We start from the raw sequence: 25,301 nt of genomic DNA on the forward strand, positions 1-25,301 counted from the left end.
AATGAATGAAGCGTGGGTACATGGGAAAGCCTGCCAGTAGCTTCTTTTGGGTCAGTGGTTCTTCCCTGGGTTTTCCAGGTTTCCAGGATTCTTCCTCCACCAGTTACACTGGCTGCCATGTATAGCCTATCTTGTGCTGAAAAATGGTTTTAAACCCTAGAACAACAGCAACAACAGAATGAATGACTGGTAATTGGGAGGCTAATTCCAGATTCACTCCATCTCAAAATAGGCATACAGAGCCTGACAGAGTCTTAACTGGAATGTTTATTATTTTGAAATGTCTATATGATAAACTATCGACTTAAATGGTTATTTTTCACACAGGCACACAGTGTCATAAAATGGCATAATACAAATGTGTTGATTGAGTTAAAGGTAGCACGGTCCTACTCACCTACTTCTGATTGTAATAGGCATTAATGCATGTTAATGGAATACAGTAGCACTTCACTACCATATCCGTAAATTTTATATCAACAGTAAATAATTTCCATTATTGTAAGTTTAAAAATGTTTCTATCCTTGTACTGAGTTAAAAAGATAATAAAAAAAATAATGATTACAGACCAAGCAAACATTTTCTAATTCTGTTATATTTAAATTAACTATCTTGAGAAAAAGAAAAGAAAATATTTTATCTAAAATGACGATCACGGTCCTGAGAGAGATAAATAAATTGGTCTGGATAAAAAACATTGAAATTGCACAAGATATCATTCATCATAATGGTATGTGTACACTTCCCTTGGGGCCTGTCTAAAGTGTTTATATAATCAGTGATACAGAGTTGCAATGCCAGTCAACACAGTAAGGTAAATGTCTTGGTTATGGGGCACACATATGTAGTGTATTTAAGGTTTAGTTGGTGTTGATGTTGTATCTTAAACCTATTATATGGTTATAAAAATCGATTATTATTATTAATTAAATTTTAAAATATACAAAAGCGTTTCGCTTGCCCTCTCTCTCTTTCTTTGTTGACCAAAAATATTGAGATAAATGTGAAAATTCATGAAAAGACAACAATAGAGGAATTTCGCATGTGAAATACCACAATGTCTCTGGATCTATGAAGGATGATGTTAAATGTTAAGTCAAACAGACCAGAGAGAGAGAAAGAGAGGGAATTTTTTTCTTGGTAGTAATGTTAATTAAGGCAGAATAATGACTTAGATCAGCTTTAAATATATTATATTATTTTAATTACCTATTGTTGGCTCGTTATTTCGCTTAGATTCTATTCCACGCTAATATCCATGGGCCTGCACACCAGTGCATTGATGAGCGATCATTATTCTAGAATCTTTGTTTGTAGAGCCCTACTTTCTTCATAAAAATCATCTTTCGTGTATAAATCATAAGTGTGACCTATGTTGATTTCATCAATGTGAATATATATACAAACTCAGAAATGTAAACAATCAACTTATCAATATGCAGAGGTGATTGTGAATAGGCACAAAAAGGACATTACATTTTGTAGTGGACACACTCAGATGCAGAGGTGATTGTGAATAGGCACAAAAGGACATTACATTTTGTAGTGGACACACTCGGATGCAGAAGTGATTGTGAATAGGCACAAAAGGACGTTACATTTTGTAGTGGACACACACAGCTGGGATATGAGTTCATGGACTCGGTCAATACACAGTTGCCTATGGTTAGTCTAAACTCCATTCCAAAGACAAATATGTGAATTTTTATGTGACATACATGTAAATAAAATATATGCATAGTATGTACGCTGTATCCGCAACATACCACTCATTGTGCTAGCCTTGTTTCCTTTTAATGAAAAATTTATGCTTTTTATGGTATATCATTCATACAGCGTACATACTATACATACATTATGCTAATATACCATTATTCTGGTCATAAATATGTCTTTAAATTGTGAGTGTGAAAAAGGCCTAGTAAAGTGGTTGCCATTGTCATTTGAGAAGTCCATGAGAGAGTGGGATATGTATTAGAAAACTGAATTTTCTTTCGATAATCAGGCAAAAGAACAATTTATCAAATAATAACAAACATTTCCAACATGATTGTGTCATACTTTATCAATACTTTATGATTGAAATTCGAACTTTTGTCGCCCAATTTTCAGTCATTTAAATCTGCTTAAATATGTTGAAAACTAGTCTTTCCGCTAAGTTAATTGATTCATCAATGTAATTAACAATATAAACACTCTTTTTTTAATCTGATTTTGCATGGCTTTGTGGAGCTTTTTGTGGCTTTGTCAGGCTTCGTTGGGTTTTGTGTGGCATTGTCAGGCTTAGCAGTATTTAGTAGGACTGAGTTCATACACCCTGATCAAAATAGCAATGGTCTTGTCACCTCTCTTCTCATTACAGTCATCAATCAGGACTGAAAATTTTGTTATTTTGGCATAACTATGTTACTTGTTTATCCAGCATTGGTACAGTTGCATTAGTTTTGATATTTGCTGTTTTTGTTCTTTTGCAACTAAATCTTTTCATGGATGGCTCATTTCCCAGATTACAATACATTTCAACATTTGCCTTCAAGAATGAATAACAATTGTACACAATTTCAACTACTGCAATAATCATGTTTTGCATATTACATATGGAGTAAAATTCCAACATAAAAGAAATGTTGCTGCTAATCACAATCTTGAATAAAGTTGGCTTCAACATTCTCATTAAATTCAATGATGTATAATAACATCTGCTCTTTAGCATGCCTTTGATGTACTTCAGATGAATTTAGGTTGTTCTACTTTGTGTCACTTACCTATACAGACTAGCTAAATGGGCTCTCCCACAGCAGAATATTACATATCACCCTAGTTATTGTTAGCCAATAAAGTAATCTCTGAAAGGTAATTGTTAATGACTGACCACCTTACCTTTAAATTGCCTCTGTATCAGCTGTATGCCTCGAGGACAGGTTAACCCTTTACCTCATGCAAGCGTCTTTGGACACCTCTACTCCATTCGCATGGAAGCGCCTTTTGACGCCTCTACAAAATTCACATGGAAGCGCCTTTTGACGCCTGCTGTAAACATCAGCCATTTTGAGTTAGTTTTCATAGCGCCACCTTTGGGGAAAACCCCCCTATTAGATACTGGATTCATTTCTGCGAATGACAAGTACATCAGATCACGTGGTCGCTATTCATGCACTGGTCGATATCTGCTATTTAAAGTAACTGGGTCGTAATCTCCACTCTCCAAAATGGCAGCCGTGGATTTCATTCAGTATGTACGAAGTTTTCACAATTAGAATAACAACCACGAAAGATTCAATAAATTAGGTTAAGTCTCTGATATTGATGTAGGCAGCAATTAGTTTTTATAAATTATCAAATTCAGATGACTTAGTGATGTAGACACACACGAAAACCTTGTAAATTTCAAGTATCGGAAATGGCAGCTACGGTTGGTCACGCGGCCTCACTGACATGACAGTGAACGAGTTCTCTCTTGATTTTGGGAATCCAAAATCCTGTTTTTCATGTGACAGGCTTGATAATAGCATATATGACTGAAACATTTTGCTTTTAATCAGATACAAGCTTGAACTGATCTTAGAGAAGATCCATTGTACTCACTACAAAAATAGTATGTTTTCAAAATAGTAATATTGTCTGTGCTTGATAGATTTGGTTTTGGGCTTTGGACTAAATTTAGAAAACTTTATTGTCAAATCTGGATCACCACATTTTCACCAGGCTATAATTGTACCCAACGCACAGTGCACCACCATGTCTTGAAATGTTCTGTTCTAATTATTTAAGCTGTAAGGCACAAATCTTAATCTGCCATCACATGTCCAGTTAAGCACATATTATCCTTAAGCAAATAAGGTATCGATGCATGCTTGAAAATAGTGTTTGTTGAATATCAATATACATGTCTCCTAAAATTTCCTTTTTGCTACAATTAATGCTTATGTAAGAATTGTATATCAAATGGAATACAGTGTATATATATTTCTTTGCAAAACTTTTTAAGTTCTTATTCCTATGGGAAGGAAAATATCAATTATCATAGGGTCTGTATTAACCTCTAGCCATTAAAGTTGGGATAGGCTTTAGCATTTTGCCTGCTCATTTTTATGTTCAATCATTTGTATTTACACTGTACATTTCATTTGTGTGTATCTTTGTTTATTGTTATATGGTTGATATCTTGAACCCATTTTAGGGTACATGTATGAAAATTGGTATGCGGATGTATCCGAACAAGAGTAATGTGGCCAAATAAAAATAAGGTCATTATGACTTAATTTGTACAGACAATTGACATTTGTATTTTCAGCTATTCTGTTGTTGCACCCACAGTATCATGGATCTTATTTAATGACACTTGTGAAATATTATAGGGTTGCATCTGAGAAAGAAAAATTCAGATATATGAAAACTAGGTTAATGTTGCCTAGGTTTCACACTTGATTAACTTTTGTATTTTCAGCTATGTTAATTATTGCTTTATAGTCTTGGACCCTATTTTACTTACAAATGAAAATTGATCCATGAAGGCATCTCAACAAGAGTAACTCAGCCATACAAAAACTTAGTGATTAGGACCTAATTTTTACTCTTGAGCAACTTTTATTTTCATTGTGAAAATAATTCTACAACTTACATATTAAAACTAGGTCACTGTGACCAAATGTTTACACTTGAATTACTTGTGCATTTGCAACAATTAATTTAGTTGTAATAACCTTAATATCTTGGATCCTATTTTACCTACACTCATTAACATTTTTGTTGGCATGCATCTCAATGAGAGTAACTCATTTATACCAAAACCAAGTCACTTTGATCTAATTTTCACACTTGAGTGACATCAGTAGTTTCAACCATTTGCTTTCTAAATCCACTGCATCTTTAACCCTGTTGCATCTATTCATACATTGTTTTGACTCTGCAATGTTGAAACTTTGTGAATGCACCTTAATAAATGGAATAATGTAGTAATACTTCATTCCATCTTCAGTAGTCAAGGTTCTGATATGTTAACCTATCTACTGATAGGTTAACATATCAGAATTTTGGCTAGCAAAGATGACTTAATTCCTCCTCATGAAGGTTTAGTCATTAGCTTAGACTCATAACCAGTAGGTAACAAGTTTGAACCTATCCAGTCCTAGCTGAGTTAGCTTTCATGGCAAATCTCTTTGTATGACCTTAACTCCAATTGCATCAGCATCAAACCACTATGTCAGTCTGTGTATTATTGGCTACTTCAGATGTCCTCTTCTTGGCGAGGGATATTCATTATATATATATTTGTAAGTAATAGAAACTAAAAAAAATTATATTTTGTCAAAGGTAAAGTTGATCATGCATTAAAATATTGCATATTTGACATAAGAGCTAGTTATGAAATAGATCGTATTTCATTGCAGGGCTGGTTTGGTGGTATCAAACTGAAAACATCCATAGGATTTGACAATGTTGCTGATATCCTACATAAACACTTTGCTCCCATAAAAGTAAGTATGGCTCATAGTTTCTCCACAATCATGAATTCTTGTTTGCTTAATACTTAAGAGAACATCTTTGTTATGATTTACCAAATCTTCCAGTGGTTCTAGTTTTTCTTTTTTCCCCCTAATTGTAGTATTTTTTAATGAGACTCCATATTTTTTACGACTTTTTCCAACATGGCCCTATTATTCCAATTTTCAATTACAGTGTGACCCTGCTATAACAGGTAGTTGGGAGCCATAGAACCCGACCGTGTTAAAGACTGAACCATGTTATAAGCAACCAAGTCATTTAGCTGAAGAAAATGATGCATGTACCCCAAAATATTGGGGGGGGGGGTAGGTAATAAATGTGGGCAGTAAAATGCATGCTTTATCAGCACAATTACCATCTTAAATCGATGCATATTAAATGAGAAATACACCTGTAGTGAAAACAGAATGCATATATAATAGTTTACTTGATTTAGAGAACCAAGAATTGGTACATATACCGTACGTGAATACTATTTATATATACATGTCTAATGTATAGCATGAATAGAGTATCAACACCGTGTAATCACCTGCGAATCTCATCATATACATTGAATCCACAATACAAGTGATTCCATCGAAAAGATGCACAAACACATTTAAAATATTCAATAATTTTGTCACAGGTCATATTGGTCTGAATCCTGTGGAAAAACAGCACAATCACGAAACGACTGTCGAAGCACATTTACTTTTCAGTACGTCCCAAGTCGGTAAAAGTTAGTTTGCGTCTTAAACTGCCACTGGTAGCGTTTGTAAGCATAAACTTTTTCCCTGCAAAAAGGAGACCTTCACGGCACAGTTAACATGTTCCAGTCACGTTGGAAAATGCAAAAATCCATCGGGGCCCCGAGTGGCCGAGTGGTCTAAAGCGCTCTTCGTTACGGATCGCTGCCATCTCACCTCTTTCTGCGTGGGTTCGAGTCTCGGATTCAGCCAATGTGGGTATGTGAGAAAGCTTGCCAGTAGCTTCTCGTGGGTCGGTGGTTCTTTCTGGGGTTTTCCCGGATTCTTCCTCCACCATTAATACTGGCCGCCATGTATAGCCTATCGTGTGCTGAAAAATGGCGTTAAACCCTATAACAACAACAACAGCAAAAATCCATCAGATTCCATCACTTTTATTTAAGTTTGGTGCTAACTTCCTTTGAAAAAACGTTCTTTGTTTTTATTGAAGATTGTAGTCGGCTTTCTTTGATGAAGGTGCATGTATTATTGAAGTAACCGCTAAAGGACAGCTTTAGAGAACCAAACAAATGCCCATTTCTTATTATGGTGGCAACATCAAATAATTGTATTGCATGATTGAGACTGGTATTTTTTTCCATTTGCTGAACAGGGCCCCGAGTGGCCAAGTGGTCTAAAGCGTTCTCCGTTACGGATCACTGCCATCTCACCTCATCTGCATGGGTTTGAGTCTCGGATTTGGCCAATGTGGGTATGTGAGAAAGTTTGCCAGTAGCTTCTCGTGGGTTGGTGGTTCTTTCCGGGGTTTTCCCGGGTTCTTCCTCCACCATTAATACTGGCTGCCATGTATAGCCTATTGTGTGCTGAAAAATGGTGTTAAAACCTACAACAATAACAACCATTTGCTGAGTATGTTTTCATAACAATCGGTGCTTCAAAGATAATCTGTTTCTTTTGAAATTTCAGCAAACTATTTTATCTGGGTACATTTTTAAAAAGGAATTGGCCATCATTTGGTCTATTCTAGTTACTGTTCCTCAATGCCTGTTGAATAAACCAGTAAGTAAGATTTTTTTTTTCTTCACACGCATGTGCCAGAAATTTAACAAAGGGCCAGTGGACAATAGAGATGCACTTGTTATGGTCTGATGACAGGGATTATTACAGAAAATGTGAGTGTCCTGATGGATTTAATTCTGAGCGAAAAGAAGAGGAATATTACTTACCATCCACATACAAATATCAGTCTATGTATATATATTAATTACTAGAGAGCTGCCAAAAATCCAACGAATGATAGATTACGATATAATGCCTTTTTAATGTATGTGAAAAATACATATCAAATTTCAGGAGCCACACCACGATCGTCTTGTATTATTCATATGCGATTGATTCCCCAAAATGATAATAACTTTTTTACCTTTTTTTCATACTTTTAAGAAAGATTTTTTTGTGTGTACGAGACAAATAAATGTATATGAAATTTCAGGAGCAACACCACAACCATGTTATATCCAAATTCGTGTCATAACAGAGCATGCTATAGTAGGGTCACACTGTATATGCTGAAAATCAGATTATCACTGTATGAATGGCTGCAGCAAAGTATGTTTAGATACAGTCTTTTCAACATGGTTTGGTTTTTAAAGAAAAACTAGTTTCCAGATTATTCAGATTACAGTAATACCTCGAACATTCGCGAGGTTAGGTTCCAGAACCAGTCGCGGATCAGGAGGAATCGCGAATGTTTGGTACGAGTCACTCAGAATGCTAATAAATGCTTATTTCTAGGGTTTAAACCCTAAATATGACCCAAATCATGCTCCCAAAGCACTTTAATTTCATTTAAAAGTTAGCTTAATACATTACCCTTAAAAAGAGAAATAAATGGTTGATGTAAAAATAGAGTACAGTATCGCCTAATGGGTATTTGCCACACTAGCGCATTTACAGTACGGTACATGTATACTAATATTACCCCTATACTAATTCATTGGCTGCCGTTTTCTTTTGCACTCACAGTAAGGTAAAACCAAGTAACGAATGGGACTGTAAACTTAATGACTGACGTTTTCTTTGTCATTGTCAGGAAGGTAAGCTAGGTAAACTTCATATGTCACAGAAGTCATATAACGAAGGTAAAATCCAATAAAATAAATAAAACATGTACGTAGAGAGTACCAATGAAAATTTCACGAATCCGTGAATTCGCGAATCCAGAAACGCGAATGCATGAGGTATTACTGTATTCTAAAAAGACCATGTAATGTATTTAGGTATTTCAATAACAATTTTTAATTTCCTTTATTTTGGTATATGATTAATGAGTGTAATTTGGATTGTAGAGTGTAGAGCTTGGCCTCCTTCAGATGTGCATCTCTTAAAAGACTGCTAGCTCCACTTGGTAATTTTCAATTTTAGGATTTAGATGTAAATTAGAAAAGAAAGCTAATTTTTTTATTTTATAGATTTTATAATCCATTCTTTGCACTTTCAAAAGCTAGTATAGTCTGATGTAGGAAAATTCATTTTCCCAGTTTTAATAACTGCTAAATTTAGTATACTTTTCTCTAGTTCAAGTTCATTTCTCAAGCACATTGGAGCCACCATGTCAATCAGCTTCCTTCTTTTGACAGTGTTTCTCATTCTGCATAATAAAGAAATTTCAGCATTATCCTTGTTGCAGATGCACACAGTTTATCTTTCAGAAGAACTTAATAACTGTAGAGCAGAACCTTGGCATCAATTTCATACTATTTTCTTTATGAAATGCCCCGTATATCTTTTTCATTTACATTCCATACTCACATTAATGTTAGGAAAATAAACTCTACGACTTCCCAAATCCAGCCTCCCAAAAAGATCAATAAGTTGGGTCTTACCGATGTTCATACCATATGGATAAAGGGAGGAAACACTTACTTTTACCACTGCTCAGTGGCTACCAGCTGTTGCCAGTTTTAAACTTTATCTGAGTACTATCAACCCATCCATTCAATAAGTTGGTATGTTAGCTTGTATTAATGTATTTGTTAAATGTTTCAATGATTATTTTTTATTTTTTGTTAATATTTATATGAATTTTTTTTAGCCTTTGTGGACTTAATTTATTCTGATATTTGGTCAAACATCGTATTGTTGGTGTATATTGTTGTTTACCCGTGCATGCTGCTTATACTTTTGCTTGTTTTAAGTAACAAGTGTTGTTGATGGGGAAGATGGAAGCCAAGTGGGTTGGATAAATGTAATCCAGAGCCCCACCAAAACAAGTTCCCCTTTTATGACAGATGTTCCTTCAGATTTGGGGAAGACAAAATATTGCAGAAAAGATCTGGTTTTTAGTTGATAAGAGGGCAGTGGAGATAATTTGCAAACCAAAGTCTCAGACATTTTGTTCCAGGTTTTTCTAGTGCCAAAAGCAAGTGGAAAACTCTTGCCGGTTATAGACCTCATCTTTCTCAACAAATTCATTGCTGTGCTGAAGTTAACTAGCAGCATGGGACCACACCCAGCTGAATAATGTTTCATATACTATTTCATGGGTAATTGTTAAATTTATTGTTATAATTGTGTATTTGAAAGCAGGCACCCCACCCCCAAAGTGAACCCAAGTTTCAAAACAAACACGCTAGTGGGTGGGGGCAAACCAGCAAGATTCACCTGGATAAAGTTATTTTCTTTACAATTACTCATTAATTGATATTTCAACATCTTCTCAGCCCATCATAGCTGTCCACCAAATGATAATAATATTTTTACAAACTCCAACAAATTGTCCATCGCATATTTCGAACCTGAACAAATTTCCACTTGGCGACCATGAGGTCACTCAACAAACTGCATTAAACTCTACATTCAGAGCTAGTTAAAAGTAGTATAGTTTGTAATTTGATATATAAAGATATTGTATAATTTATGCTGTAAATATGTGATGCAGTTCTGACTCAAAATGAAATTTTTTTACGTCTTCCAAATCAGATACTTCAGATACTTGGTCACAAATAAATTACTATAAATATGGTAATTTCTGCATCCAGTAATCCTCCTTTCACATGAATATCGCAACATTGTTTAGTTGTGAAAATGACACTAGGGTAAACATGGATCATCTACTGTACTCGCAATGGTACTGTATCAGTGTGACATAACACACATTGGACGTTATGTGTTGAAAAATGATTGTCTGTAAAATGCTCTGTTTATTCAGCAGGACACTTGTTCTTTGATTTCTAGTTGATAAAAAAGTAAAATATACTTTTAAACTTTAATACTAGTTCAACTTTGTTTGGGACTTTTTTATGCATTTGTCATTTATTTTTGTTATGTCTGCTCCGATGAGTACTTGTCATGGCTTGTAAGAGGTGAAAATTAGTTATTAAAGAGAGTAAGATCCTAGATTTTAATACAAAAGGGCTTTTGATTCAAGACATTTAATAGTAGATTGAAAATAACCCATTTACGAAATGCTTTTTTGCTTTTTCTCAGTTTGTGTTTGGATCTTATAATTTTTCATTTGCAAGCATTGTGTAATATGCCATATTTCTTTTTAAATGAATAACGTCCCTGTTTTTATCCCCTTCCACAAAATAATGTTGAAGAGTTATAATGTTACTCTTGTTCATCATTCCATTTTTCCTTCCATTTTTTTGGTCAATTTCACTTGTAATTTTTGCTGCAGGGGTAAGTAGTTTTCCATTTCAGTACCTGTTATTGGAAATAATACCATTTTCCTCATTGAATTTGCATTCACAATGTAAGAACCAAAGTAATTTTCTCTGATCAGTCTCTTAATGAGAAAGGGCCACCAGAGGGAACTCACTCAAAAGACCTGGCTTCATAATGGGGCACAACTCATTCAGCAACCAATTAACAAATGTACCAGGATACAACTTCTTAGCTTGAAACTGTCCATACTGTAGAGAATAGACTATTCATTGGTTCACAGTTGTAACTTAGGGGTCAAAAAATGGTTACAAAACTCGTGATTCTCCCTTGATAAATGCATAAACTTATTTGGAAAGATAAAGTTTATGGTGGGAATTAGAGTAAGGTAGGTATATCATGCACTCCACTGCTCACTAACAGTTAACATCTTGATGTTCTAACAGGAAGTATCCAAATACCTAATGCTAATGGATGATGTTGATAAAAGGTTAGTTCTTGCAAAGAAGCTAAAGTGTCATGAAGCTGTTATTGAGGTAAGTATAGTGGTAACTCATTCTAAATCCATAAAGGAAACTGCTGTTCCTTTTATAATGTGGATCACATTAAATTAGACAACTATAATGGGATTTCACATATGATTTCATATTGCCACAAAAATTGTTTAAGGATATTATAAAAAAAATGCTTCAGCTTTGATTATACATGCTGATAATAATGTAAAAGAAATAGATTCATTAGATACTTTAGTATTATTTATTTTTGTATGTCTCAATTTTGTGGTTTTGTAAAACAAAAATAACATTTGTATGGGTACTTAAATTTGTGGTTGTGCCTGTTAAAGAGTACTTATTTGTAGGTATTTAAGTTTGTGGATTAACCTCTGAAATACCCCTAATAAAGAATGCAAAAGAACAAAAGTGATGACAACAAACAACGGCCACTTAAATGGTTAAAACAATACTGCCACCTGTATGAGAACAAATTGATGCCAATGAAGATAAATCACTTAAACTCAATATCAAAGGAAGCCAATACAACAAACAACACAAAGCAAATCAGTTATTAAAGTACATGTATGTCATCTCTTCCTTAAAATATTGTCCATAAACTTGCACCATCAGTTAATTCTGATGATCATGGTGTTGTGTATTTTTAATTTGCATTGTTTGTTTGTTGTTTTTTTTTTAAATGTGTGTATTTCATTATGTGCTATTGTAATGTATCAAGTTTATTCTCTACTTGACCTGAATTATTTATTTTGTTCAATTCTGTAAACAACTAATACATAGCTAAAATATTTTCCATGTGTATTGGTTTTATATTAGGATTATTTTTAATAGAAGTAAACATGTTTATTTGGGTTTGGGTCTAGGTTATTGGGAATCCCCCAGAGTACCTGACATAGTCCAAGTTCAAAATTATTATTTTAGTAACAGACCTTCTAATTATAACTTTTTATCTTGTAAACATTTAGAACCTTCCAGATAGATATTTTCCATTGGGTAATAGCTTTTTTTAGAAAATGCTAATTGTGACCTGATGTCGGGTAGAGGACTATAATACCCTTGTCACTGGAAAAACAATTCATTTATGCTTTAAGAATTTGCAGAATCAATTGTATTATTGTTGCATCTAGCAGTTCATTTGGGCTGGAATTTAATTCTTTAAATTACTTAATCCTAGTGATTTTTCTCTGGAAATAGAGTGCTGATTAAAAAAAAACAACATTCTTGGACAGAGACATTCACTGGGATTTATAGTGAATTTAAATCTGGAATGATATTACTGTCATTCAACAAAAGACTGTTGGTATGACACCAGGATACAGACTGCCACAGACACATCAACACTTTCAGCATTGGATTTAATTTGGATTTCCACTAAAGTTTATTCAGAACTTTTATTATTAGGACTTGTTTCATTAATTCTAGGATTATTTTGTGATTTATTTCGCAATACCATAAGTTCTTTTTTTCCCTCTCATTTTCACTTTTGTTCTAGGGAAATAAATTATTTGTTGAATTTTACAAAGCTTGTTGCTTTTCACTCTTTTTTGTTACTTATTTTAAGAGCATAGACTCATAACAGTGACTTTAACTCAGTAGCTAATGTGTGGTAAAATTCAACTTAGATCCCATTAGTTTGGATAATGTTATCATCCCACATGTGAACCAGATATGTGACCAGCTACCTCTGGCACAATGACCGCTCCGATGGCCTAGTGGTTAGAGCGTCTGCCTTGTATGCGGGTGGTTGTGGGTTCGATCCCCGGCCAAGTCATACCAGAGACTTACAAAAATGGAACTAACAGCTGCCTTGCTTGGCGCTCAGCATTAAGAGGCTAGTGTTAGGACTGGTCGGCCAGGTGTCAGGATAATGTAACTGGGTGGAACATCATGCTAAATGTCTGCGGCATGATGCCTCAGTGCTAGACATCACTATAAGCTGCCACATTGCAGACATCTTAGCAATATGACTGAAAAATTGTTAAATCTATGTTAACAATCCAAATCACATCACAACACACCTCTTGCTCATTACAGTTAGCAAGCAGTGTCAACATTTGTTGTGCTTAGATCCCATCATAGTGTAAAGATACTAACTGAATTGAAAAACTGAAATCACTCATTTGCTTGAGCTTCATGTATGAACCACTTTAGCCATTGGTTTTATTTAACAGCTCATCAATCATGCCGATTCATGCTAAATGGGTAATTGCAGCTCATGCAAAAATGTGTGAAAGGTTGTTCCTAATTATCCATGGCTTTGATAATGCAACAACAGTTTCAGGATTATTTATCAAACAGACATTTGTGTGTACCAGTAAACCTCAGTGTGATCTTGATTACATGGTTTTGCCCAAACATAAGTGAAATGGAACTTCCATACTCTGCAGTAACTAGTGCATATGCATAGTTTCATTAGTAATTGTTGTTCAAGCAATAGTTTTGGTATTTTACAGTCATGTTCTTTATTGGTATTAAGCATACACAGATAAAATGAGACATGCTTTCATGAGGATTGAAATCTTTCAACAACAGTTGCACTTGAATAAATAATTGATTTGAATCAATATTAAATCTAGTTTTCATTTATAATATCATTTCTTATTCTTTCTTTCATTATCATTAATAACAGTGCTTGAATACATTATGCTTTTTCTCATTTCTCTCTATCCTTAAAAATCTTACAACACAGCAACTTAAGGCAATAATTGGAAATTACAGTTTCTGGATGCCATCCATCTATCCATCCATCCATATATCAAAACACTCAAGAGAACATACAATGTTTGCACTGTATGGTCAGGTGTCCCTTATAAAGAGGTTCTTAAACATGTAACAAAATGAAGAAAATGGGTTCTTAAATAGTGACTTTTAAAAACAGACATTTTAATTGGTTAAAATTACATCGTGTGACAGAGAACTTGAAGTTATTATAGTCAAACCTATTAGATGGCTCAGTGGTCTAAGGCACATACCTTTGCATATCACTGACATCTTACATCTGTCATCATGGGTTTGAGTCCTGGCTCAGTTAACATGGGTAAGTGTGAAATCTTGCTTCTTCACTCAGCTAACCTAGGTAAGTGAGACATCTTGGCAGTATCTTCCTGTGGGTCATTGGTTCTTCCTCCACCAGATATACTAGCCACCTTTTATAGCTTATAATGTGCTGAAAAATATTGTCAGATGCACAAAAACAATTAACAAACCTGTCAAAAGTATCCACCTGTGGGAAAAGTGAAACTGGCTTTTGTATGTTCATCTTTCAAAATTGGTGCTTGAACAAATACAATATGCTGAATATTTATTAGTATTATTATTATTATTTAATTATCAAGATTGTTTTATGTGCACTATTCATCATCATGATAAAATGGATGTATATGTTGTTCTTCCCCAAGTTATGTTCAACACAGATTACTATATCCTGCTCACTTTAATCTAATATATTAAATCTACACTGACTAAAATAATGACTGGTCTTAGTTTATTTTGCACCATGACCAAACACACATTTCACTACTGATCAACAGCTTAGGTATGACTGTAAAAGAAAGGGCTGACTCTTTGGTAGACCAGCTTCTATAAAATAGGACTGGAAACAGCTGTTGACACTTCAAAACCAATAGCTGGATTAGCCAGTTGCCCAGCTCATGAGATAAAAGACAACTGGCTTATATAAGAGGCATGTGATGAATAGGGAATAAACAGAAGCTGTATACACTGCTCCCTCGATAACTCGCGCCTGGATAACTCGCGATCCCGCTTATAACGCGGTGTCCGTCTTGGCTCCCGATTTTTTCCAGAGAAAATGTATTTAAAATATGCTGAACATGAAAAAATTACAATAAGAATTGATAAATTAAACCTTGATACATTGCTCGTTTTATCATCGAAAATGGTGATTAATGCCCGTAAAAATATAAACCATGTTTTGAAATTTGCAAGTTCTAAAGAAGAATGAATTTCAGAGATCTTGAAAACGCTTAATTACCCGTATTTGGATGCCAATTTTTGATCTGGGACGCAGAAAATCACTGAGGCGGGAGTCCTCCGTATGCATGTAATAGGTGCGTGGGAAAATTCAAAGATTTGCCGGTCCTGTTTCAGCCACCTGCTTTGTGGGAAAATGTGTTGATCAGTTAACTGTGCTGATATTTACAATGACAGAATTCAGTGACTGAAAAACTCTTTGATGTACTGTTGCCATTTTATAAAAGTACATTAAAAAAAAAAGTACATTAAAAAAAAAAAAGAACATGATGCAACAGCTAGGCTGCTAGTTCAAAGGCTTTGACTGGTTGCCGAGTGAGAAAATGTACTGATATTTAGTGATTGAATTCAGAGGCAGAAAGACCCAGTTTTAAAATCCTAGCAAGACCTTTGTTTAAAGATATCATATATTATGCAAGTTTTTGTGATAAATAGTTGTCAGTATACTGTAAATGAACAGTCTGGTGAAATAGCGATCAATGAAAACTTCTGGTAAATGCTAACAGGTGGCAACAGAGAATGAAATAAACACCAATTAAACGTCTTCCTGTGTGAAAGTCACGTTCTAATCCTTTAATTCTGTTTCAGTGTAAACATTATAATCACAACATATTCTGTTCATTGAAAACATGAAAAGAGTCAATGGACCGTCACATCGAAACCCGTGAGTACTTCTGTGAGAACCTAATTACATGTTCATGCCGGCTTTGTTTTGATCAACAAATTTGGGAAGTCTTTGTTGCATTAAAATAAAAATCGATTACAAGAGACCTGGGGTGCTGGATTAAGGGTCTTGGAGCTGCCTTTGACGTAAAGCAAAACAGTAACAGAGACAACGACGATGACAGTGACATCGAATGTTTCAGTGAAACTGATGTCATTAATGCCGAGGATGTTTGGAAGAAATTCGTACAGACTCATGGTCCTGAGATGGGCGTTTCTCTTGATGATATGGAAGAGTGGATTTGTGCTGACAATGATTGCCCCACAGCCGAATACATGTCAGATGAAACTATAATTAATTCTATAACAAACAAATTTGCAGCAGAAGACGATTCTAACTGGAGTAACACAAGTGTTGAAAGTGATGCAGACGCAGATGTTGCACCCCCCCACCCCTCTGCACAGGAAGCAATCAAATATTTTGAAATTGCTGTAAGGTGGCTGGAGACCCAAAATGTTGGCTACGTAAAGCTCATGCAGTTGAGAAATCTGAGGGATTTTGCTCGGCGGCAGAGAAACCAAGGAGTAACACACACAAAAAAAATTAACTGATTTTTTCAAAAAGTGAATTGATATTTGTCAAGCGTGGCACAAATGGCAAGTATTAACTTGTTCTAATTTACGTTGTTTTAAATTTGTAGACCAATTAAATATGGTAGTACTGATTAACCCTTGCTTTTTTTGTTTTCCATTTTACTTCTATCGCATTCAAATCTATATATCTATATCGTTCGATCGACACTGTTTCTCGAAAAGAGTCGATCTTTTGTATATAAAAAACATCTAATTTGGATCAAATAATAAAACTAGAATGTATCCAATTCAACATAAAAATTAGTGACGTAGTACACAATGTGTAAAGTGGTACATATGTTAAGCAAACGGAAACCACGTGGAATAATGTTTTCAATGATCGCCTCGATATACTGTAATTTATCCTGAAATTAATGTTGTCCTATGAGGAAATAATAAAGTACACCGTTATGAAGAGATATTTATTCACAGTTAATCTCAGAACGATTATAAAGTGAGTATTCAACAGTATAGTCTGCCTACCCCCCCCCCCTTATTTTTCCGTTATGTTGTCAATCACTTGATTGGTTTTGGGCTTATTTTATAGGTCCCTCGATAACTCACGCCTCATTTATAGTGCGGTCAATGTTTCTGGACCCTGATGTGCACGAGTTATTGAGAGAGTGGTGTATGTCTATTTTTGTGACCCATGAACCCAAACTTATCCTGCCTTTACAGACAAGTTTTATATATTGTATGACCCCTAACATTAATGAATATGTTGTTTGTATCTCCTCTCAGAGGTAGACTTTTCCCATCAGATGTAGCTTTTATTCAAACATTAAACTATATCTGTTACACTGGTACAAAAAGCAATTTACTTTTCTGTCGCGATAACATGACTAGTTTACCCACTAACCAAGAGCCTGACATATTGTGACTGGATTACACATTAATTCATATGTTATGCCTTTATCTAGACAATGCATTGCTCATTAGACAAACATTTAACTTGCATATTTAGCACAGTCACTGTTGATACATCCCAGTAACTGTTTAAGGCAAGGAGAAGCCACTGTTGGTTAGGAAACACCAGGCTGGTGACCAAAGAAGACAGGTTACTGTTACACACAGGACATTTATATAAAAAAAATTTGCTTGAAGGAGGGGAATTAGAATGATTATTGTGATCAGGAGACTGCTCTGTACAGGTGACTGTGAGGACAGGTTTGACTGTAGTTCATAACACCAGAAAAGAACTATTTACGAATTCCAAAAATGGTTCTTAAATATTCTCATATATGTATTTATATGCTTTTTACAATATTTCTGAACAATTATTTTTTCTTGTGATTTTATTATTATTTTTATAACTTTTTGTAACTCTAAGAATTTAACTTTGTTTTAAAGTATTTATGAAGTTGTGAAACCTGAAAATTGATTATACACTTTAAATGAATAACAGTCACTTCACTGCAGCCATTCATACAGTGTATAATTGATTTTCAGTCTGCATGATTTTATGAATCCTATAAAATATAAAGTCCATTTCTTAAAAGGATATATTCATTTAGAGAGAGTTAAATGGAATACCCTTGTTTTCTTCATATCTGCCATATGGAATTGTGTTATATGTTGCCCACCAGATTGTTACCAGTTTGGTTTCTGCACATTTGCTCAAGTTTTCCACCATCAATAGTTAACAGACATTGAGGATTGCTTGCACTTGCAGCATGGAGGAAGTTAGGTCAAGGTCACTGTGACTGAAAGAAGAAAAAATGGTTTCTGCACAACAGCTCGAGTCGATGATCTAAAGTTACCAAACTCTGTACAGGGCTTGTATTTAAAGTAAGGAAGAAGCCTGCTGATATATGACAGAAAGGTCACATTTCTGTATCATTGTAACTGAAAGAAGAAAAATGGATTCTGCACAGTAACTTGAGTTCATCACTATCTACAGCTAGTAACTTTGTTTATGGCTTGCACTTGAGAAAGAAGCATACTGATTTGGGAGTCAGAAGGTCAGTGTCTCTGTGATGAAAAGAATAGGAATATTTTCTACACAAATGTTTTACTTCACATGTACCTTCACAAAAGTTTGTGAATAGTTTACACATTGGGTAAGAATAAAGGAATTTATTCTTTGTGATCAATGGTTAAGATCACTCTGACTTCAGTTGTAGACCTCATAGCTTGACTTAAGGTAAAAGTCATTGTGCCTCAAAAGAATAATGGCAATTTGCAGAGTGACTTTCATTCTGGAATTAATTCCTTATACAAACTCGGTGAATGACTTGCTTTTAGGATTGTCAAAAAAGCTATATATTTTGGGATCTAAAGGTCAGAATTCATAGTCATGGTAAGTCAAATTAACAAAAATTGTTCCTGAAAATTAAGTTTAGTTCAATACTTTGTACCTTGCCCAAAAGACGAGGTCATTGAGACCCATTAGTCAATAATTTTCAGAGTCAACCATATCCTACTAGTAAACACAGGTCAGGCTTAAATGGTGCCGTTCATATTGACTTTTTCAGACCTATAAAGCTCAGAAGGATCGAAGAAGTCTAGAGACATATGCAGAGAGCTTAAAAGTACAATCACAGGAGTGGTTTTATGCCAAAGATGTTTTAAAGAGCTCAGTAAGTGTAAAAGTTTATTACTGGATGATTAGGTTTTATTCGCATTTTCCTGGCATATATTACATGGCTTGTACCACCTTTAAAAATCATTGCATTTTTGGGGTTGCCTTAAAATGTAGATTTTCAAAAAAGTTTGTTTTATCTTTGAAAAGTCATTGAATTTGTTCAAAAATTCATTAGGTTTTGAAAAGAAAATCCTTGTGTTTTTCTAAGGAAATAAAAAAACTTTCAAAATGAATACAGTATATCACTTTCTAATTCAAAATTGTTATTTTTGTCCTTTCCAAAAATGATAACTTTTAAAGTTTTGTATATCAAATGACACATGCAGCTTTTAGTTAAAAAATAAAGTAGCATCAAAACTAATTTAATAATTAATGTGACCCAGCTAGGAATGAGCTGTGTTTACAATTGAAAATGGATGCATGATCAACTTTACAGTTTGGTGAAAGCATTTCAGGGACCTAATACCAAGCAAATGTACAAGACATTTGTCAAAATTATTAACATTTTCAACATGATAAAGTTACACATGAAAAGTGAAAATTACAAAAGAATCATATCAAAGTCATATATCTTTATTTAATGCATTGACAACATTGAATTGTAAACTTTTTCAAAACTTTTATGACTAAAGTCAGTAACTATAGACACAACTGATAATGATTCCTTTCATCCTGTAATTTTATGATTGATATTACTAAATGTGTCTAAAGCGCTCTTCGTTACGGATCACTGCCATCTCACCTCTGTCTGCGGCGGTTCGAGTCTAAGATTCAGCCAATGTGGGCATGTGAGAAAGCTTGCCAGTAGCTTCTCGTGGGTCGGTGGTTCTTTCCGGGCTTTTCCGGGTTCTTCCTCCACCATTAATACTGGCCGCCATGTATAGCCTATTGTGTGCTGAAAAATGGCGTTAAACCCCACAACAACAACAACTAAATGTGTCTTCGTTCACCGTACAATAAATTTTTGGGAGCATCACCAAGTTGAACAACTTTAAATTTTGTCAGAAACAGTACTTTCATAACTTTAAGTCCTTGAAAAGTTCTTGAATGGAAAGATCTATTCAGGACTACATGAAACATGTATTAGTCTACAATATTTGGAATGTGGTGATTGTTGTACAGTTGCTAATACTAATACATGAAGTCCTAAATAATTAAACCATTTTAGTTTTTATCCCATTTGTATCCTTGACATCCAAAAAGACATCATTGATATTAATTTGGCATTAGTGCAATACATGTCAGCCATAATATGTGCCCACCCATCTCTTAGGTCAAAATTAATATATAAGTATCCATTTCTAGATGTATATTTCTCAATCCTAGCACCCAGCATGAAATAAGCAGCTGCTAACACCCACTCTAAATATCATAATATCTTTTAGAGCAACAAGCATTGGCTCAAAGTCACAGCATTCAAGTCTTCGGTTACTTTGAATAAACTCATACTAGCTTCTCTGCATTGTTTTTGTTCTGTTAGTGCAATATATTTTAATGATACAAATTTACTGCAAGTATGATATATGGCTGTATAGCCAAGTGAGCTTGTAGTGTGATAATCCTTTGCACATCCTCCATCTTCCATCAGTAAATGCTAGTTTAACTTCTTAAAAACAGCTGGATCAGTTTTAATCAAATTGCAGTGTATATGAGCATAAAGGCCTTTAATTTTTGTGCAAATTGTGTAAATTGAAAATCGTTTATGACCACTGTTACTAAAAGTAAATAATCTTTAAGTGATATCTTCACAAATACTCCTGAATATAATTTAAATAAATTTGACTGAAAGCATCCTGGTATGATGGACTTTCAAAATTTGTAAATGAATGATACTAATCTATGATTAAATATGATCATCATTTTTTTTTAAAAAACCAGAAAATCTTTAGACTACTTCTTTTCAGCGAACAGAATTTAACTGAAAACGTCCTGATGTGAAGGTCTTTCATATTTAAACATATGGTGCCTAACCACCTTCAAATATTTCCACCAGGAGAATAACTTTTAAATGAATGTGCCTTAAAAATAGCAATGAAGGTCTTATAAATTTTGTACAAAATGATGCTGACTGAGCATGAAATATGTTGATTAATACAAATGATGCCAAATCTGCAATCAAATATAGTCACCATTTCTAAAAATGGGCTGATCTTGAAACAACTTTTTCTCAAAATCAGATCAATAGAATTTGACCAGATTTTACAGAAAGCACCCTGGCATGAAGGCTTTCTGATAATAATGCCAGTTCGCCATTAAACATGGTTGTCATTACAACTGAATACAAATCCCATAGATCATTTCTTCGAGAAAATACCAGAATCTGACCAAATTTGACAGAAAGAACTTTTATTTGAAGTTCTTCAGTTTTGCACAAAAGCTTCTGATCCACTACACAATATTACCAGTGTTGCTGAAACAGGAAAACCAGTCTAAAGATGTTGACCATACAAGTTTGTACAAATAATGTAAATATGAGATCTAATATGACTGTCATTGTTTTAAAAAAGAAAATTGTTACACATTAGAAAGCATCATAGTGACAGATTTCTTGGCCAACTACCATTACATTCGACTTTCAGGTAAATGTCAGTCATCTTAGTGGTTACAAGCCAACTTGGGCCTCTTGTTGGATTTTGAGCTTGAGTTTCTTGATTAGCCAATGTCTGGTGCTTCAATAAAAATGCATTATTCAGAATGTGGAAAGAGAAAGAACCACCAAAGTGGAGCTCTTTTAGATGTAGACATAAGGAGCTAACTTTTTTGGCACTTAAATTCATGTACATTCTGTTACACATCATGGGAACCTTATGTATGACATAATTTGTTTATTTTATTTAAATGACAATGCTATTGAGTAAACATGGTTGTTTGTGGCTCTGATGATATGTCATGTGTACTTAAACTATTTTCTATTACTACCTCTATATAGGAATCCTAATCCATCTCTCTGTCCAACCATCCATCTGGCAGTTTTGTCAGTGCAACTAGTTCTGTGGCTTTGGATGGATTGCTGTGAAACTTAGTAACTGTTATGGTCATCAACTAAAGTTGCACATATCAAAAAATCATGATACTCAAGAGATGTGCTTATGGCCTTGTATCTGTTGTACATTGTGTTTTGTCGAGCATGCAGCATCCATCCTTCAGCAATTGTTTGTTACCACTCTGGAATTCATTTTTCAGATCTAATCTCAAATGTGGAATATGGGTTTATGTCATCAAAATCTCAATAATGAGCATGATCAATATATATTATTCTCACCTATGTTTCTGATCAATGTATGTTCTTTGTTTTATTATGAGCAAGGTCTACACATATTAATGAAGTAATCTTGCACATGATTGGCTGAGTTTCTTACCATTTGTTAGACTGTTTTCTGACATTATTTTAATCAGACTTGGAGGGGGATTATATTTGCATGTGTGTTGGAATGTATTTTAATAATTATTTTCCTCTCATTCACAATAAGAATACAAAATATTTCTCATCTTCATTCTCATTTCAGACAATAAAGTGGAAGACTTGACATTTAAAAAACAAAAGTAATGCAAGAGGACTTTTTGAACACCAAAAAATGGACCATCTAGGACTCACAGCACTGTGACTTAGCCTTAATATTGATAGAGGGATTAAAAACATAATTGTGCTTTCCATGGAATTCCTGATTAGAAACATCTGTTGGAACATATCACAAAATTGACGTTTTGGGCTTGTGATGAGTGATATGTGACTTATGTGAATCCTGTTTTAATTTTTGATGGAACATGAAGTTATTGTCATAAAGTCGACTGTGATGAGTAGTTTATTCAGTTTATAATTTTGTATATTTTTTCCTTTCTTAGTTACCTGGTCATAAAACAGAGTGAGTTTATGGTATGGCCCTGCATATGTCATGCATGCATTCACAGATATTATTTTAAATTTTAAAAGAGAAACTTTAGACCAATTTTGACCAAATGTAGCAGAAAGGATCCTGTCATCAAGGTCTTTAAAGTTTCTGCAAATGATACCAATCCACTTTCAAATATACCATTGAAGCTGATCTGCTATGGCTACCATTACTAGAAATAAGAAGACTTTTAATTGACTTCTGCTCAAAAGCCAGTCTTGAGAATTTCACCAAATTTGATAGAAAACATTCAGGCACAAAGGGTTTTCACATGTGTGCAAGTGATCCTGATCCACCATCAATTAGTGCCACCATTGCTGAAAAATATTATCAAATGACTACTTCTCAAAACCCACTTAGCAAAATTTAACATTAAGTCTCCTGGCATCAAGGACTTTCAACTTGGTACAGATATAACCACCATGATTGGAAATAGAATGGCTTAAAGTGACTTCATCTTTGCTGAATTTAATATAATACATTCTGGCATAAACAGCATTCATCTTTATGCTAGTGATATTGCTCTGCCATTAAATAAACAGAAAAACCTTCAACCAACTTCTCAAATACTGCTCAGCAGAATTTGACCAAATGTGACAGAAAGCATCCAGACAAAAAAGGGATTTTCAGTTTTGTGCAAATAATGCGAGTTTACCACCAAATATGGCCACCATTGCTAAAAATAGAAAAACCTTTAATTAGCTTTATCTCCAAAACATTAATCAACTTTTGACAGAGGACATTTAGGCTAAAAGGGCTTTTAATTTCTTTTGTGCAGATGATGCCAGTTTACCATCAAGTTTGACCAGAGATTTTTAATAATTAGTTCTCATAAACAGCTCCGCAGAATTTGACCAACTTTGAAAGCATCATGGCATGAAGGCAAATCAGTATTGGAGAAATGATACTGATGTGACATCAAGCATGGTTGGAAGTACAAAATATAAAGAAACCTTGAAACAGTTGTTTAAAAGACATGTACAGTCAACAGGATAGAAATTTTTTTATACCGAAAGTATCAGAATTACCCTAATTCCTTTGCCAGCTTTTCTTGCAGTGGACTCTTAGGCAGGTGTTAGCTAGATAAATGATCTGATGCCCACTTTGGCCTCTTGCTTAATTTTCTTACCAAGACATGTTAAGCTTTAAGGAATTACCTCTTTTGAAATTTTACATCTCACACATCATTCTTTCTCACTGGATTATTTGAAATTTTACCATCTCACACATTTTTTCTTACTGGATTATTTAAGAAATTATGTTTGAAAAAAAATCATAATATTTATATAAACCGATATTTATGGAAGAAATTTGCATCAACATGATTAGTATGAAACCTGTGTTATATAACATGAATTGGCATCTACAGTGTTGGATTATCAAGTAATGGGGGAGGTACTGTAAGAGTCAGTTTCAGTCTCTAATTAGATCCAGATGCAACATGTATAGATAAATATGCCACTCTCTCTTTCTTAAATATTTTTGATTTTTACCAGGACTGTTTTAATAAAGGAAATTAACAAGTAGCCTATGGTTTTCTTCTCTCTTGTGGTAGCTGTATTCATGGATTTTGGATATGTTAGCTAAATAGCCACTACCATGCATATTGCCCAAGAATGATGTATACATTTCCATTAGGTTTGGTTGATTACCACTGGCACCTAGTTTCATTTTCATTTAAAATGTTTCATGCATTATATGTTTAGTGCAGATTTGATGTCAAAATCTTGCCAGAAGCACCCAAGAAAAGGCAATTTATGTATTTCTTGATCATTTTTTTTTGGTGCACAATAATGATGGCCAAATATTGATACTGTGTATTGAGAAGAATTAAAGATGTTCAAAACATCACCAGCTGTTTTGATCATTTGGGGGAAAAGCTTAGTTCATGTTAGTAAAAAATTTAAAAAAATATTCCTTATGGTGATGATTGATCCTAAAATTTGATTAATTTCTATTGATTTGATAAGTGAGAGAAAGAGTACAATAGCCTTTAATTACACAGCATGTGAGGCACTTGTTCAGCATATATAGAACCTTTTTGTTCCTCCCAAGCCAAGGATATCAATTTTGATATGTTTATTGTCAAGATGATGGGTGAATAGGCAGTGGGTTTTTAATTTTATATCAAATGGTCTTCAGGTCTTGTCCGCATCAGTTTTTGTTGAT

At 34.2% G+C, this 25,301-nt stretch overlaps 1 protein-coding gene across 3 annotated transcripts in view; it reads left to right on the forward strand.

The window, feature by feature from the left end:
* The window catches only part of LOC149805266 (spermatogenesis-defective protein 39 homolog), a 173,426-nt gene extending 148,443 nt beyond the window's left edge, over nucleotides 1-24,983 (forward strand). For 2 of the 3 annotated variants that reach the window (XM_089948965.1, XM_089948956.1), the window contains 4 exons: nucleotides 5,392-5,478; nucleotides 11,307-11,396; nucleotides 19,133-19,237; nucleotides 22,749-24,983. In XM_089948965.1, the coding sequence (XP_089805091.1) occupies nucleotides 5,392-5,478; nucleotides 11,307-11,396; nucleotides 19,133-19,237; nucleotides 22,749-22,769 (303 nt within the window). In that variant the 3' untranslated portion in view covers nucleotides 22,770-24,983. The remainder of the gene's footprint in view (nucleotides 1-5,391; nucleotides 5,479-11,306; nucleotides 11,397-19,132; nucleotides 19,238-22,748) is intronic. The other variant, XM_089948972.1, reaches the window with a different exon arrangement.
* The last annotated feature ends 318 nt before the right edge of the window (nucleotides 24,984-25,301 follow it).

This window comes from Sinohyriopsis cumingii, chromosome 2, assembly GCF_028554795.1.
Source record: "Sinohyriopsis cumingii isolate HCF-2022 chromosome 2, ASM2855479v2, whole genome shotgun sequence".
In the NCBI taxonomy this organism is placed as follows: domain Eukaryota; kingdom Metazoa; phylum Mollusca; class Bivalvia; order Unionida; family Unionidae; genus Sinohyriopsis; species Sinohyriopsis cumingii.